Raw genomic sequence first — 18,077 nt, forward strand, 5'->3', positions numbered from 1 at the left:
ACTTATCCCGTTATTTGTTCTCGGATGTTCCAGAACCTGCAGTTACACTTGAGCTCTTCTTCCACTGTAACTACGGTAGATTTTAATTTAATATAAGTTCCTTGGAGTGCAATAACAAAGAACGCACGTAAACGAGACAATAGACATCGGCAAAATAGTGACCATTATTTACCATATTTAATCATTATTCTACGTCAGTGAAAACAAATTTGTTGGGTATATAAACCGACTCTAGCGCCCCCTATGCTCAGTCAGCTTTTGATGGCCGACAAATTTTGTTCGTTCGAAAGTCTCTTCTCTCTAATTACAATAATCTGGTGGATATAACTGCTAAAGGGCTTCAATTCCTGTAAGACCTGTAGCAGCAGCAACACTGAATCTGCTAATAATGTTTTTTGTAGACCATTGAATGCCAATTGTAGGTAGTGCCCGTTATGATTATCGAAATAACAATGATACGACAGCAGCGCGTTCAGCTGTTATAACCACTTCTACAGCATGTTAATTCAGTTAAATATATGACTTGTGTTGTGTTAATAATATGGTTTTAAAGTATTGTGTTTTTGTGTACAAATCTATTATCATTGTTTCACTCATGATCGTCTGACATGCATGTATATATTACCAGCCGCCATCATTGTAAGGATTTATATACCATCAGTAAAAAAGAACGTGATTACGATTATGTGACAAGTTGCAGGCATTTTCACACTAAAAAAGTCATATCACAAAAAATGAAGAAGTTTTACGCCTAACTACGTTTATCTCTGATCGTTTGTCGTTACAGCTATCAACATATACAGTATATGGAGTAATAGACTGCGAAAATCAATGACAAATGTGTTTTTTAAAACGCCGATATACGTGCGTAAATATTTGTCATAGCTAGCTGAAGTAACAAAGAATGACAAAGGGACGTTCAAGCTTCTGCCTCAAAAGTTTCAAATTTATTGTAACATCTGATGAAGTGAGCGCAAAACATGCTAGATCTACCAAACATGTAAAACTTGAGATACGTGACAGAAAAGATTTCCAACTTGTGATTGATGAGTTTTATAAAGAATTTTCAAAATATGATAGATAGAGCACCAATTATCCAACTCCTTTTTCGTTGTTGAAAAGCAGTGCATATCCCAAATCAACAAGTATGTCTTTGTACATAGTTGAATTCATTGCAAACTGTAAAAAGCTGATGGGCTTCTTATGAATTCTTGGCAACAATAATGTAGTATTTTATAGATAATTTTAATGATTCATTTTATGTTAGTTTTAATTTTTGGATATTGCATAGTTAGCGACTCTTTTCATTTCATTTAATTGTTTTGTACTCTCAAAATTCACAAGTTTCATATAACATGTATTTGCTACCTATTAATAGACCAAAACTGTTATCGCGTCCAATGCTTGCTTTAGTATGTACAACTGCTAAAAATAAAGTTTTAACATATCAGAGCGCTCTACCATAAGCACTCTTTATATTGTTTATTAAATGCATACATTTTAAATACTTCACACTTTGCACTGTAGCATTGGTCAGCAGCTAAAAGCTGCTGCTCCAGGCTTTGTTAATCAACAAAGTCTCGGGTCAAGTCTACAGCCATATGCAGCTTGCATGTGGTGTATATGCTGACACCACATTTGGGCATAGAGAGGGCTCCAAATCTATTTTGAGTTGAACAAAATATTTATGACTAGACAATCATTTATTAAAAAAGTCCTTTAAATCAATTTTGGATTATGTCATTGAGAGGTTTTTGAATAATCTCATGACACCTTGCCGTGTGAAGTGTTATGGCAAAGTGTTAACACACCACCATAATTTTACAATTTAATACCTACTATATGATAATATGATGTATTGATGGTGTGCAAACTACCCATGGATTGTTGTCTATCATATTAAGTTGTAAAATAACGTATTTTCCTTTCATTCCTTGTGTTCTATGTTGTTTTCAGTATTTGGCAATCTCTACAAATTATTCTTTTACTTCAACAAAATTTTGACCTGTTATTAAGTATAGGTATGTATACTGAAAAAATAGGTCAATTTATTTAGAACTGTTTTAGTGTAGCAAAGGAAAAGCTTATTGCCACTTGTTTGGTTGGGCACCCACCCGACTGAAAACAAGATGTCAACCAACGCACTGACTGCTGATTCTAAAGCCCCAGTGCGCGATGTCAAGCGGGTGCAATTTGGCATTCTCTCTCCAGATGAACTTGTGAGTAGGTCTTTTCTGCCTTCCTAAGTTTCTTGTCATTTTTAATGCCATTATTGTAAACAATTTTGCATTATATTTGCAGCGTCAAATGTCTGTCACGGAAGGTGGCATAAAATATCCCGAGACGATGGAAGGAGGGCGGCCTAAGATTGGTGGTTTAAATGACCCAAGGCAAGGTACAGTTGACCGACACTCCAGGTGAGTTCAGAGTGACACTATAATTCATGTCTCCTTTTCTTCACCCGACTTTCTTGCACCTCACATTACATTGAAATAAATGTGTCTTTTTTAGATGTATGACCTGCGCTGGAACTATGACAGAATGTCCCGGCCACTTTGGCCATATAGATCTTGCCAAGCCTGTTTACCATATTGGATTCCTGACAAAAACTATAAAGATTTTACGCTGTGTTTGTTTCTACTGTTCCAAATTACGCATTGATCCGGTTAGTAGATCTTCATTTTCTATGTTCTATGTCCATGAGCATCATCATCTAGCTCAATTTATTACATGTTTGGGGATATAGCTTGTTTCACCTCTTGAGTAGTTAAATGTGAAGACATTTGTACCAAAGATGGCTCTTTCGTTCCTGTGTGCTTCCGTACTTGCAATATGCTAACTAACCTCTCTAATTTGTCAAATCTTTAGTTTTGTACAGTGTCCATGGTTATAGGCAATCATCATGTTTATTAGCAAATGCATTGCATTTTCAGACTGGAGCAAATGTGAAAAGCGTAATGAGCAAGACAAAGCAGCACCCGCGGAAGCGACTTGCCACCATTTATGATCTTTGCAAGTCAAAGAAAATGTGTGAGGGAGGTGACGAGTTTGACAAGGAGAATCAAGGGGATGACAACGCAGATAAGAAAAAGGTTTCTATATTTTTCAGTTTTACCAAAAGTCATGCGAGTGGTTGTACCCATATTTTAATGCAATTTGTTTTCAAGACACAAGGTCTGTATCTTTTAGTCACACGGTGGTTGTGGAAGGTTTCAGCCAACCATTCGTAGAGCTGGTCTCGAACTCACTGCTGAATGGAAGCAAGTGAACGAAGAAACACAAGAAAAAAAGATAGTGCTCACAGCTGAGCGAGTGCATGAAATATTTAAACGAATATCAGGTTAGTGATCTAGTTTTTGATCATGATCATCTCTATGCGTGCATTTTGGATCTCCTTAAACGTGCGACATTCTGCTGTTTGACTGTTAGCAGCATAGAGCCAGCTCTAAAGATATAGTTGAAAGGATGAAAATCTCAATGACTGATAAGGATGTTCAGACATGTTGTCTTTGAGCGTTCTATGAAACAGGAACGGATATCTGATCAACTATGCAAAACTTGTACGATATGTCGGTTACAATTTTTTGCAGAGGATAGTCACATGTTAGCACACTAAGATGTTTTTTGTAGAGGAAGAAATAATTGTTTTGGGATTGCACCCAAAATTTGCCCGGCCAGATTGGATGTTGGTTACAGTTCTACCTGTTCCACCACTCTCTGTGCGCCCAGCTGTTGTCATGGCTGGTTCAGCCAAGAATCAGGTAGATGTCTTGTTGTACCTTGCTGTATGCTGTTGTTTACTGTTCATTATCACGGATTGTTTACTAATATAATTAATAATATATAATTCATATGTTTAGTGTCTACTAAAGTTGTGTTATTCATTTTACCAAATTCAGGATGACTTGACACACAAGCTCGCTGACATAGTCAAGGCCAACAATAACCTTGCGAGGAATGAGCAAAATGGTGCTGCTGCTCATATTATCGCAGAGGATGTCAAGTTGCTCCAGTACCACGTTTCCACATTCACTGACAATGACATTCCAGGTATGCTCTCTCTCCTTGTTCACACTCTCCGTAGCACAATGCTAGTTGAGAGTGTATGTCTGAACTAAAGCTTCGCGAGATGCCGATTTAATTGTTTGGTGGCAATTTTTTTAAGGTAGATAATTTGAAATTCGTCACTATTTATGGAGATATCGCCGATCGTATAAATGATATAATCGTGTAATGTCAATCGTGGCTTAATATATTATCTCACATCTGATTATTTTCAGAATGGATGATACTGGAATGCACAGGCCTTCTAGTCTTATAATAAGCTCATTTTATGATTTTCTACATACACGGGCATTCATGAAATAAATGTTTCTAATTATCACGAACAAAACTTTTTTTTTCCAAGTGGAAATACAAAAAAAATTAACGAAGGTTTACAAGTTTTTTACATATTAATAATATTGCAATAAATTGCGAATATTTTATTTGCAATATCAAATCATCTGATGATTTTTGGAAATCGTGAAGGTCTAGTGGGAACTTGGCCTATATTATTCAATGTGCAAATGTAATTCAGTGTAAACATTGAGCATAGAATTCATGATGTCCCTCTTTTGAAGCTTCTAATCGATGGATGGTTGTGTATAATCAGGTCTACCAAAGGCGGTGCAGAAGTCGGGTAGGCCGCTGAAAGCGGTGAAGGCAAGGCTAAAGGGTAAGGAGGGTCGAGTAAGAGGGAACCTTATGGGCAAGAGAGTCGACTTCTCTGCTCGAACAGTCATCACTCCTGACCCCAACCTCAGGATCGATCAGGTAAGTATCAGTTTTTCTTTTTGGCATCTTTGCATTAGACATCAGTATGCTTTTGTGCATAGAGTTTTTGGTCTACTTCAGGTGGGAGTACCAAGATCTATAGCACAGAACATGACCTTCCCTGAGATAGTCACTCCTTTCAACCTTGAGAAGCTTCAGGAGCTAGTGGCAAGGGGTGACTCGCAGTACCCTGGCGCCAAGTATATCATAAGAGACAACGGTGACCGCATTGATCTTAGGTATCATCCGAAGGTGAGTTTTATCACTCCCTAACTATCTGCAAGGGTGTCTTTCACGCTCCGGCTAAAGCAGTTGGTCATATTAAATGACACTCCATTATAGGCTTAATATATTATACATTATAATATAATAATACATTACAACTTAATAATACATTATAATATAATACATTATAGGCTTCTATCTATTGCTATTCGTGTAAAACAGCGCATACTAGTGCTGGGCAAGAATCATTTTACTCAATTAATAGATTATTGTTCTTTATTCAATCGAGAAGATTTGGAGTAGGTTTGGAGTGCGTTTGACTTTTGTCGTCAGCTAAGCCTTGTTTTTCCTAAATGTACCCAATTTTTCACAGGTCCTTCAAAGAGTTTGTTATTGCGCATTCCCACAGGCTAATCTACTTTGATGTTTCTCACACTGTCTTTAGTGTGCCTTGGTGTTCCCTCCTGTTTTTGTATTCTTCTTGATAATTGCCTTCGCATCAACACTCTTTCTCTCGATGTACAAGTATTCTTTGTGTATTCTAATACAAACAAAATATTAAATCTTAGGACAAATCTTAAAATTATCAAATTCGTATTATTAACGGATTAATATAAAAGTCCACATGATGATAGTGACTTTTTATTATGAGTTATTCACTCAGCAACCGTCTTAGCTGTGAAGGATATCAAACCAGGTGCCCTTCAATAACTAAAATCTGAAAATCATGAACTCAAAAATATGCACTATTTTTTATAAATGTGAGAACTTTGCCAAGCACTACATCATTACTAGAGATGAGATGCTTAGAAATTCACCTATTCGCTGACTCTCATCACTCATTTTTGCCAGGCTAGCGACCTTCACCTTGAGATTGGCTATAAAGTGGAAAGACACATGCAAGATGATGATGTAATCATATTTAACAGACAGCCCACCCTTCATAAAATGTCTATGATGGGACACAAGGCTAAGATACTGCCTTGGTCAACCTTCAGGCTCAACCTAAGGTTGGTGGTGCACATGGTAATGCATGTCCTGCTGTTTTATCTCTGCTATATGTGTTAATAGAATTGGTTGACTAGTTAGCTTCGTGTTACAGCTGCACGTCTCCGTACAATGCTGACTTTGATGGAGACGAGATGAACCTGCACTTGCCACAATCAATGGAGGCTCGTGCCGAGATTCTTCAGCTGGCCATGTCTCCGAGGATGATCATCACCCCTCAATCAAACAGGCCCGTCATGGGCATCATCCAGGATACACTTACAGCAGTCAGGAAAATGACCAAGCGAGATGTCTTTCTTACGAAGGTAAGACGAGCTGAAGGTAGTGGTGGATGACACTAATTAGTTTTTTTAGCATATATGCACCGGTAAAATTGGTTTAGTTGTTTCTGCATATTTCTTTTTTAGCAGAGTTTAGCTAGTTAATTTGAATTCTTGATCAGGTGTTGTCAGTTACTCGCACTCCTGGCAAACTCATTGTTTTTCCCGCATCAATGTGGCAGTCACCCTCTGTCCAGTTCCCGTCCCCCCTTCTGATTACACATATTTTTGAAATACTGTAGGAAGAAATGATGACCTTGCTCATGTTCTTACCGAAATGGGATGGCAGGATTCCTGTACCATCGATTCTCAAGCCGGTACCATTGTGGACTGGTAAACAGCTCTTCTCTCTCATAATCCCCGGCAGAGTAAATTGCATCAGAGCCCACGTTACTCATCCCGATGATGAGGACACAGGTCCATACAAGTGGATTTCTCCTGGTGACACAAAAGTACGTAAGCAATAGCTTCTTTTGGTTGTAAACATCCTCGTTGTACTACGGGCAAAGCTAGCGGAAAGGGAGGGTAAATAGTCACTGGGGTATCATAATTATTAATTTCAGCTCCGTTCTATGAAATGTTCAACTGCTAGCTTTGGTTTTAAATTGCTTCGTGACTGACTAGCTGGTGTCATTCTAGGTACTCGTGGAAGATGGCGAGTTGATCTCAGGAATTTTATGTAAAAAAACGCTTGGTGCGTCTGCTGGTTCCCTCTTGCACGTGGTAGCTCTCGAGCTAGGTCATGAGGACGCAGGACTTTTCTACAGTCATATCCAGACAGTGGTTAATGCCTGGCTCCTATATGAGGGACACAGCATCGGCATAGGGGACTGTATCGCTGACCAGGAGACATACATCAACATCAGAAAGGCTATTCGGAAGGCCAGGGTAAGATGACTCTATTGTATATTGTTTTCTTATGTAGTAGTTGCTTGAGTGTTAAGATTATATGTACTAATGGTTGGTTGCAGGCCGATGTGTTTGAGGTTATTGGAAAAGCGCACAATGATGAGCTGGAACCCACACCTGGTATGTTGTATATTTGTATATTTGTATTTTTATATATTGTTTTAATTCAGAGCAATCTATTCTGTTTCCGGATCTCTAGCAAGTATTTTATATTGTTCAACTTTTACACAAAAATGTTTCTTTTAGGTAACTCTCTTCGTCAGACATTTGAGAACCAGGTCAACAGAATATTGAATGACGCCAGAGATAAGACTGGATCACTCGCACAAAAATCTCTCTCAGAGTTTAACAACTTCAAAAACATGGTGGTGTCAGGTGCCAAAGGCTCCAAAATTAACATTTCACAGGTGAGACTGCTGTTGCTGAATATATCTCCTGTTTTAGAAAAAAATGTTGGAGAAGATACCATCAAGGTTGTGGTACAGAATTGCCTTGACTCACTTATCCTCAACGCTCCTTTTTTAAGGTCATCGCATGTGTGGGACAGCAGAACGTTGAAGGAAAGCGCATACCCTTTGGGTTTCGACACAGAACCCTCCCACACTTCATCAAGGATGACTACGGAGCTGAGTCTAGAGGGTTTGTTGAGAACTCCTACTTGGCTGGTCTTAATCCTACAGAGTTTTTCTTCCACGCCATGGGAGGACGAGAGGGGCTTATTGACACTGCAGTAAAGACAGCTGAGACTGGTTAGCAGTTTCCAGCCACTTTTCTGTCAGTTCACCAATTTGAATATTTTGAAAATACTTTTTGTACAACAATTGGCTTTGGTAGATGGTAGTTTGGAAGCCAGCGATGGTGTTGTTGAATGCTACTCTGCAGTAGGATGCCTTTGCTTTTTAGGCTGTTGAATGATTGGCTGATTGCAACCCTAAAGACTTGGTTCTAGCCAACTATCGGTTACTAGATCAAATGAATTTTTTAATTTGATTAGGAGAATCCAACATGTTAATTAGCCATTCTCACAAATGATTTCATGTTGTTTGTCTTTTCTAGGCTATATTCAACGGAGGCTCATTAAAGCTATGGAGTCGCTTTCTGTCCGATACGATGGCACCGTACGTAATCAGGTCGAGCAAGTTATTCAGCTTCGCTACGGGGAAGATGGTCTTGACGCTACCCACGTGGAGTTCCAAAGCATTCCAACTATCAAACCGAGTCAGCCCATCTTTGAAAAAAAGTTTAGATTTGATCCGACCAATGAGAGGTGAGATATTGATTGAAAAAACATTTGCCCCTTTTTCCCATCAATATTTACTTTGCTAAAGAGTCATTTTATATCATGGGCAGGCAACTCCGGAATGTGCTTGCTGAGGAGGTTATAAGAGACCTAGCAGGGGACACAACTGCTATCGAAGAACTAGAGGCTGAGTGGAGACAACTCTGTGATGACAGAACAGGCATGAGAGAGGTAGGAGTTATACCTGCATACATCTATTGTATTTAAACCTTACATTGTTTCTTTAAAATTATATTGACTGGTTAGCGATTGAAATATTATAGGACCTAGTTGTAAAACCCAATGAGGTTTACGTATTTGTCATTAAACCGTAAGCTCAGTTCTTGAGAGGTATAGCACATCCCATTTGCAGACTTAGATGCTAAAAACAATATCTTTTGAAAAACCTAACCCAGAGACTAGAGCTAGGAGCTATAACACCAGGATCTGTCATTCACAGACAAAAAGAGGCTTCTGGATATTATACTGAGATAGCTTGGATAAATTTGTTACTTTACGACTAACAACAAGTGACAGCACAGCGCATAACTACATTCAATACTGCTATCTATTTGCCACTTGCAGATATAAAGAATAAATACTCATACATTACTGAGATGTTCCTTTCCTTCAGTGTATTAGTGTGGTCTCACTTCGTCTTGTAGGTGTTTCCTAAAGGAGACATGCGAATTGTTCTTCCTTGTAACCTAGAGAGACTAATCTGGAACGCAAAGAAAATATTCCGTATCAACACCAGAAAAGCGACAGACCTCAATCCTGTGAGAGTTGTTGAGGGCATCAGGTGAGTACTAATAAACATCGGTAAATTGTTCAATCGTTCAATCTTCTCTACAAACATCTAGTGTTTAATTGTTGAACTCGATATCTGTGTGTATTTACATTATGCTGCTATAGAAACCATCTTGTTATGGATAGAAACAAGCCATAACCAATGATCTATTTTCTTCAGGAATCTGTGCTCCACATTCATGATTGTCAAGGGTGACGATCGGATATCTGTGCAGGCGAATGAAAATGCAACCATGTTGATGAAGTGTCTTGTTCGGTCAGTTCTCTGCTCGAGAAAGGTCATAGAGGAGCACAGGCTCTCAGCAGAGGCCTTCGAGTGGCTCATAGGTATGGTTTTTTATAAGATTATTTGCTACAGAGCTAAATATAAAACTGTACGTTGTTTATAGATGTAGTGAGACTCCCATTTCATGACCACACCAGCACCCCTCACTTTGTGTATTCTAAATTAATGGTGTTTCATTTCGATGACTGTTATCAGTCTGCAAGCTTGTTACTTCAATTTGTGGTTTTCTCAAGTCTTTGTAAATGAATGTTTCAGTTGTGTCTCCTGTATCGATGTTATGCTTTTCGCTTTTTCCACTTTAGGTGAGATAGAGACACGATTCCAACAAGCCCATGCTCATCCAGGTGAGATGGTCGGGGCGCTGGCTGCTCAGTCTCTTGGTGAGCCCGCAACTCAGATGACCCTTAACACTTTCCACTACGCCGGCGTCTCCGCTAAAAACGTAACACTGGGAGTGCCAAGGCTCAAGGAGATCATCAACATTAGTAAGAAACCAAAAACCCCTTCACTCACAGTCTTTCTTCAGGGCCAGGCTGCTCGCGACGCTGAGAAGGCTAAGGTAGCAGTTTATTCATTGACCTTAATGTTGTATGCTAAATATAGTAAACCTGATGTGTTTACTGTTGTTTTTAGAACCCCGCAATTGATTATATGGAATACAATAAACTCTTCTAAGAATACTCTCTCCAACACGTGAAGGTTTTAACATTAGTTGCAAATTTTGGAACCTATTCGCTTAATATGTCCCGGTTGCACAGGTTGGTTTTTGAGTGATTGGTGTGTAAGCGTTTTCTAGTTATGCTCATGCTTTATGTTAGCGCTTATCCCTTCATCCTATGGCTGCAGGATGTGCTCTGCAAGCTGGAGCACACAACTCTCCGAAAAGTTACAGCCAACACAGCCATCTATTATGATCCTGATCCAGAGAATACAGTCATCAGTGAGGATCAGGAGTTTGTTAATGTTTACTATGAGATGCCAGACTTTGATGTCGCTAAGATCTCTCCTTGGCTGCTGCGTATAGAGCTCGACAGGAAGAGAATGACTGACAAAAAGCTCACCATGGAACAGGTTAGCTCTCACTGCTTGTAATCTTCTGCTTTTTCCAATATAAATACCAGAAATATTGTCATAGGCTAGCCTACTAATGCCTCTGATTCTAATGGTGTTCATTGGCTATTGGTAAATTCAATCAGTGTTCTTTTCATTCTGCTATCTCAACTACTACAGTTGGCAATCAACACTTCTTTTGCCTGCACATACACATATTTATGACCTTGTTAAACATATCTTGTATGAAGGAACTATCTCTACTTATCTGTCTGTTGAAAAGGTGTCATTGCAATTTTTTGCTGCAGATTGCCGAGAAGATTACTGCTGGATTCGGTGAGGATCTCAATGTCATATTTAATGATGACAATGCAGAAAAATTGGTGCTTCGTATTCGAATCATGAATAATGATGAGGGGAAGATGGGAGATACAGACGAAGAGGTAAATACTAGCAATAGAGCAATTTTATTTTATAGTTGCTCAGGAAGTCTAGCTGAATTTTGGAGGGTTTAATTTTTTCAATATCAAATCGATGAAAGTGCTCTTTACGACGTTATATTCCAATGGGCATATATTCACAGGTAGTCGACAAAATGGAAGACGATGTATTCCTTCGGTGCATAGAAGCCAACATGCTGACAGACATGACATTGCAGGGTGTCGAACAGATTGCCAAGGTTTATATGCATCTCCCACGAGAGGAAAACAAGAAGAGGACAGTGGTGGGTGCACTTCGTTCACCTTACAGTTAGTGCAAAGCTGTGTAGGGTTTGCGGTGATAACCGTACCATTATTATTACACCTGCAGTTGCCTCCCATGTTTGACCCATGTTGTAGTTTATCATATACCATGCTGCTAAGTGAAACTTGATTAACTGGTGTGGATTATTCCGCTGCTTATACAGCCCACTGTGAGACAAACTTATATTCGGTCTCATTTTCTACACCTGCTCAATAGCGATTTTCTACACCTGCTCAATAGCGATTTTCTACACCCGCTCAATAGCGATTTTCTACACCTGCTCAATAGCGATTTTCTACACCCGCTCAATAGCGATTTTCTACACTTGCTCAATAGCGATTTTCTACATCCGCTCAATAGCGGTTTTTTTCAGTCAAATGCTATAAAAATTATTCAAAAGGTATAAAAGATCTGCTAAGGTAATTTTGCAAACTCATCTATTTCTTGCGATCAATGTACAGCCTAAAACTGTAATGGTACATTTTTACTTCTGAAATCTCGATATCCTCAGCAACCAATAAATTTGGTGAGTGATTCCACTATTTTTACACTATTTTTTTTATTCCAGATAACTCCAGATGGCAAGTACGAGTCCATCAGAGAGTGGATTCTTGAGACAGATGGTACAAGCCTGATGAGAGTTCTCTCCGAGCCCAGTGTTGATAAAGAGCGGTCAACCTCTAATGACATTGTAGAGATATTCTCTTGCCTCGGTATGTCATCAGAAAACAGGGCTCGTGCTAAGACATAGTATTGTGTAGAATGTCGTGGTCTTTACATAATCCCCCCCCCCCGCTATATTATACTTTGCCTATTACCAATTATAGGAATTGAGGCTGTGCGGAGGTCAATAGAAAAGGAGATGAACCATGTAATCTCATTTGATGGATCCTATGTCAACTACCGACACTTGTCACTCCTGTGTGACATTATGACATGCAAGGGTCATCTTATGGCTATCACTCGACACGGTATTAATCGGCAAGACACCGGCGCTCTTGCTCGTTGCTCTTTCGAGGAAACGGTTAGTTTAAATTTGCTCCTTCACATCAGGAATTTATTGCCATGCTGTACTCTCTTTAAATTGCTGCCACTAACAAGTTATAGTTTATACCAGGGGTGTCAAACTCATTTTCATCGAGGGCCACATCAGCGTAATGGCTGTCCTCAAAAGGCCAGATGTAACTTATAATTGTAATGAAATGTAATCGAATAATGTAAAATAACTTAAACTAGTCTTTGATATTAAATAACTTTATTACTTAAAGTTGCAAACAGAACAGTTGCACAGCAAAACATGCAGAACACTTGTTTTAAAAAAAAATCAGAAAAGTTACACAATACCCATCAACATGGGCATACTTTCAGTAAAATCAAAAATTGTGAGCTGCTAAGAACATGAATTTGTTTGCATACACACATTAAACCTGCAAACACTAAATAATTGCAACAGCAGCAACACAAAATCAATATGTAAGCAGCAAAAAAACAAAAAATTATTTGCTATTTGCTGAAACAAAGTTAGACTTGCAACAAAGAAATTACAAAATATACAGTGTTTGACTAAAATTAGTAATTTATTACATACAATACAAAGTTATGAATATTATTTATACATGTACAGTTAGTCATGAACATGAAAATCACGAAACAATAATTTCTAATTTTTTCTCACAAGTATTATCTTCAAAGCATAGCAAATCTACATCCCAATATAGCTCAAATAAACTGTCATAAACATGTTTCAAACAATAACAATATGTCCAGTAACTCTGTTCTTGACTTTTCAGACTTCAGGGGCCGCTCTAAGAATGAATATGATCCTATCGAGATTGAATGATAACTTTTGTCTGACTACGGTTGACAGCCTAAAAAGTGCATTTTTATTCGAGTGTAACGATTCAAATTGACATAATTAAAAGTTAGTAAAAACTTTGAAACATTAAAAATAATGTTTCAATTTGATTTATGCAGTCTTTCACTGTCTTACCCCTTCTGAATCTGCATATTTTTGGAGTTAAAAAGAATTGATCGCGAATGATAAATTTTAAAGTGACAGCGATGATTTTCGCTTCAGTTAGATGTCACAATGGGCGTAGTAATTTAGTTAAAACTTTTGCCAGAGAGATCATTGAGCCATATATGTACGTTTGTTTGATTGGCCAGAAATTTTTTTTCTGATTAATCAAAATTATTCTTATGTGATGTAAAAATAACAACACAAGGACTAGATAAATTTCAGAGGCAAGATAACTCGCGTTGGTGTGTGCCTAGCAACGTTATAAATAGGGGAGAATGAGTCTCGTGCGAATGAGTAATGAAGCCCTCGCGGGCCACATAAAATGAGGTGGCGGGCCACATGTGGCCCGCGGGCCATGTGTTTGACACCTGTGGTTTATACCATAGATATAATAATATAAGGTTTATTATATCTATGGTTTATACGGATAGCATCAATAAGATATTTATTGTGACAGCTTAATTCTCGATACTGCTGATGTCTCTTCAATTCATTAGTTACTCAGTAATGATAAGGCTTTACTGAAACCATTAATATCAACTTGTGATGAGTTATTTAGGGTAATGCCCCTTTTGTATTTCTCACCTCACAAGTACTGTTATCTACATAAACAGCTATAAAGGGCTGACTCGTACTTGCAGGTTGACGTATTGATGGAGGCATCTGCGCATGGAGAGGTTGATCCTGTGAAGGGTGTATCGGAATGTATTATGCTCGGTCAACTAGCTCGTCTTGGTACGGGCTCTTTTGATCTGCTCCTTGATGCAGAGAAATGCAAACATGGGATGGAGCTGCCTATGCCAAGCAGTATTATGGGTTTGTATTCATGGTAGCTGCTAATGGGTAAAGTCTGTATGTAGATGGTTGATCAAGTGTTATCCACTTTATGGTTATTGGTTCACCAAGTCCTGTTGCTGTTTTCTCATACGAATGAGTGAATGTTTGATTCTTTAGGCGGAGGTGGATTGTTCTTCAACGCTGGTTCCCCAAGTGCAGGCATGACACCTGGCATGACTCCGTGGTCACAAGGTGCCACACCGGCCTATGGTAGCGCCTCACCAGGCTTTGGCAGTGGCATGACACCCTACGCAGCTTCCTTCTCTCCATCTGCTCAAAGTGAGAGTGGTTTCTCCCCTGGCTGGAGTCCCAGCAGTCCAGGTGGAGCTATGTCTCCAGGGAGTCCTTATGGTGGAGCATCTCCTGGCTATAGTCCTACCAGCCCTGGTTATGATGCCTCTCCAGCTCAGAGCCCTGGTTACAGGTATGCGCTTTTGTTCTTTTGGTGCTTGTATGAATATCATGAATGGCGTTGCTGGTTGTATGCTAAACGTATTTATGTCTGTTGCAGCCCAGCAAGTCCTGGCTACAGCCCTACATCTCCAGGTTACTCTCCAACCAGCCCTGGATACTCGCCAGCCTCTCCTAAATACTCTCCAACTAGCCCAAGTTATTCCCCAACCAGCCCGAGCTATAGTCCAACGTCGCCGAGCTACAGCCCGACCTCTCCCAGCTACAGGTTAGACCCTCGACTTGGTACTTCCTTCGATTCTGTGCTTTTCTCGCATGCCTTGTATGTTCACTCATCTCGATATTTCATGCAGTAGAATCACTGTTAGGAAGAAGCTCGGAACCCAGTTTGCATTTGTTACCATGACCCTACGGAGTCGTCTTCTTTAATCATTAACACTTTTCAAGGCACTTCGGCTGGTTTTCTAAGCTTCACACTTGGATGTTTCTTTTCCAGTCCTACAAGTCCGAGCTACTCGCCTACAAGTCCATCATACAGTCCGACATCACCATCGTACAGTCCGACCTCTCCCAGCTATTCACCAACTAGCCCGAGCTACAGCCCTACCAGTCCGAGCTACAGTCCTACTTCTCCTAGCTACAGCCCAACCTCTCCCAGTTACAGTCCGACGAGTCCATCATACAGTCCGACTTCACCCAGTTATAGGTATGTCAATTCCGTAGACATCGGGTTAGTAGTTTTCACGCAGCACTGATGTTTCGTATTAGCGCATTGTTGTTATTGTTTGTTTACTGACAGCTACTATCTCTTGTAGTCCAACTTCACCGAGTTACTCACCGACGTCACCTTCCTATTCTCCAACTAGCCCTAGCTATTCACCGACCTCTCCTAGTTACTCACCGACCTCTCCTAGCTACAGCCCAACAAGCCCGAGCTACAGCCCCAGCAGTCCGCAGTATTCTCCGCAGAGTCCCTCCTACAGCCCATCAAGTCCCGCGTACAGCCCAACATCTCCAAGATATAGCCCAGCAAGTCCAGAGTACAGCCCAGCTTCGCCCAGCTACTCTCCATCTAGTCCACAGTACAGGTGAGCAGCAGCAACTGGTCCATGCAAATAGCGGATGGTGTTTGTTGTACTGGAGCACACATGCAAGGGTTTATGCATGCACATATCAGGGGTCAATTTTTGGGCAGACTTATCTAGTGTATCTGCTGCTTTTACCTGTGACCAGTTACTTGTTGTTTGGAAGCTTTTGAATTGAAGTAATGCCATACATGCCCAGACTCACCTGGAGTTCCTGACCATCTTTAACAACAAGTGCAGTTGATGAGTGCATTTAGTTTCAATATTTTGTAGCAAACTCTGACTTAGCTTTCAGGGAAATGTTATTTGAAAATACAGTAACCTGTAATATTGTATTACCAGTCCTCCAAGTCCTCAATACAGTCCAGCCTCCCCGAACTATTCACCATCGAGTCCGCAGTACTCGCCTACAAGTCCCACTTACTCTCCAAGTACTCCTACATACACACCAACCTCACCAGCCTATAGCCCGAGCAGCCCAAGTCATGACGATTAGAGGCTCGTCTCTGTCTATGCGCAACCATACTTTATGTACGTATAATCTTACATGCTTGATTTCTCTCTTTGTAAGCATATATAGGACTAATCATTATTGCATACTCATGTTTATCTCTTAAATTTTATTTTCTTATGCTATTTTTAAAAATTCAAGTATATTTTGTTTTAAACAGTATTTTAGTAAAAATTATATCTAGTATTGTTATGCTTAATTACTAATTATTACTTTTAATTCATTTTTGTAGATGCAGATCGGATTTCATCAATATCGATGATGCCTCTTGTACACTGCTACACGACAGCTGCCTGCTATGTTTATCATATCTATACATTTTCAAGCAAAGATTACATGTCAAAGCTGCTGTAGTTATGTTTACCAATGCTTGTGTTTATTCAAGCAATTAAAAACATGCTTGTGCATGCATTTCTCCTATTGGTTCATTGCCGACAAATATGTGATAAGCTTATCGCATAAAAATTTATCTCAACATTTTTGCTATTATTGCATATTTCATGAACATATTGTTATACAGAAAATAAAAACATCTGTACATACTGTAACAAATTTCATTTTTTTCGTAGTGTCACATTCATTGTTTGCTATCAAAAAGAACAGAATGTGCTGAGTATGTGACAACTATCAGCCTGTATATGAAAGTATTATGTTCATAACTATAGAAACAGAAACATGTTTGAACAGTGTATGGGTGAACAGAAAATAAGCAACTTATATGGTTGAAAGGATGAATTGTCGACCATTTCATTGTATGCTACACTTGTAAGTCGGCCCTACTTGATATCAATATTCGATAAGAAGTTGTCTTCTCTAAATTATAAATAAATTTCTAGTCCGATGGTGGCAGCAACACGCTTCGCTGTTTACGATTTTTATGAATGTGTACAATATTTGGCTATGCACTCCTAGAGCAATCGTCTAAACCCGGGAAAATGGCCGCTAACACAAAATTTGGAAAAATCGTCTGGTAAGGACTAGCGAATATTGCACGCTCTGGTAGAAGAAAGTCTATAAATTATTTGCCTGTACACGGCCTTTAAATAAAACGATACATTAGCAATAAAGTGAATAACTGTATTTACTAAACAATTTGATTATCCATAACGTATAAAATAATCGCACACAAGGTTTATTTTGTTGGGATCGAAGAAATGTGATGCGGGTATATTTGTGAGTTTGAGTGTAATTTCAAAAGCAATTATACATAGATGACCGTAATCTAAGTTCATGCCTTTTTCTGCGTAACACCTGTTTCGACTACATCTGTCAATCACGCTGGCGCGCCTTTTGTTGTAAATTGTTCAATGCCAGCAAATCTTGGAATGGAGCCAGGGAACAAATGTGATCATCAATATCTAGCGACAATTTATAAATGCTGCTCTATAAACCTGACGTATTTTATCTTTACCACAATAGGCCTTGAAAATACGGTAAAGGAATACAGTTTAATTATTTGTCTGCTTAGTTAAGTGTCTAAATAGAATTTATCTATATTACAATTGGGAACTCTCTCGTATTTATAAGCTGAAGGTAGTCTACATTCTAATTGAAAGATGAATTTAAACCTTAATCATCAGCCGCCTAGTAGTAAAATAAAAGCAAGTATAATAAAATGTTACAGTTTTAATATCAGGTATAAGGTTTTGTGTTTTCCTGTTTGAAACATGCACATTGCATGAGGATTTGTTGAATTACTGTACGGTGTTGCACGATGGACACTAGTCATACCTGCCAACTCTCACGTATTGAGTGTGAGACTCACGC

The 18,077-nt window shown here is 39.1% G+C and overlaps 2 protein-coding genes across 3 annotated transcripts in view; both read left to right on the forward strand.

The window, feature by feature from the left end:
* Positions 1–262: 262 nt before the first annotated feature.
* Positions 263–16,659, forward strand: LOC137406256 (DNA-directed RNA polymerase II subunit RPB1-like). The gene is made up of 34 exons (XM_068092795.1): positions 263–349; positions 2,068–2,219; positions 2,302–2,417; positions 2,512–2,665; positions 2,934–3,092; positions 3,190–3,340; positions 3,631–3,761; positions 3,900–4,050; positions 4,655–4,815; positions 4,897–5,067; positions 5,893–6,050; positions 6,143–6,353; positions 6,611–6,820; positions 7,008–7,256; positions 7,340–7,397; positions 7,524–7,684; positions 7,804–8,026; positions 8,334–8,544; positions 8,628–8,748; positions 9,222–9,358; positions 9,527–9,693; positions 9,955–10,211; positions 10,499–10,723; positions 11,011–11,145; positions 11,286–11,426; positions 12,015–12,159; positions 12,274–12,470; positions 14,108–14,282; positions 14,421–14,727; positions 14,815–14,982; positions 15,211–15,420; positions 15,530–15,802; positions 16,142–16,330; positions 16,543–16,659. The coding sequence occupies exons 2-33, from the start codon at positions 2,130–2,132 to the stop codon at positions 16,293–16,295; spliced, it is 5,577 nt and encodes a 1,858-aa protein (XP_067948896.1). The 5' UTR covers positions 263–349; positions 2,068–2,129; the 3' UTR covers positions 16,296–16,330; positions 16,543–16,659.
* Positions 16,660–17,239: 580 nt separating this feature from the next.
* LOC137405754 (cytokine-like nuclear factor N-PAC) overlaps positions 17,240–18,077 on the forward strand; it is a 28,227-nt gene continuing 27,389 nt past the window's right edge. For both annotated transcript variants that reach the window (XM_068092136.1, XM_068092138.1), the window contains exon 1: positions 17,240–17,280. In XM_068092136.1, coding sequence (XP_067948237.1) covers positions 17,246–17,280 — 35 coding nt within the window. In that variant the 5' untranslated portion in view covers positions 17,240–17,245. The remainder of the gene's footprint in view (positions 17,281–18,077) is intronic.

This window comes from Watersipora subatra, chromosome 10 (genome assembly GCF_963576615.1).
Source record: "Watersipora subatra chromosome 10, tzWatSuba1.1, whole genome shotgun sequence".
Lineage (NCBI taxonomy): Eukaryota > Metazoa > Bryozoa > Gymnolaemata > Cheilostomatida > Watersiporidae > Watersipora > Watersipora subatra.

Excerpts from the sequence above, each read along its gene's own strand:
- LOC137406256 (XM_068092795.1), top strand. The coding sequence starts at position 2,130 with ATGTCAACCAACGCACTGACTGCTGATTCTAAAGCCCCAGTGCGCGAT. Across the intron at positions 10,724-11,010 it reads AAAAGCTCACCATGGAACAG|ATTGCCGAGAAGATTACTGC; the intron begins GTTAGCTCTCAC and ends TTTTTGCTGCAG. Across the intron at positions 15,421-15,529 it reads CCGACTTCACCCAGTTATAG|TCCAACTTCACCGAGTTACT; the intron begins GTATGTCAATTC and ends TATCTCTTGTAG.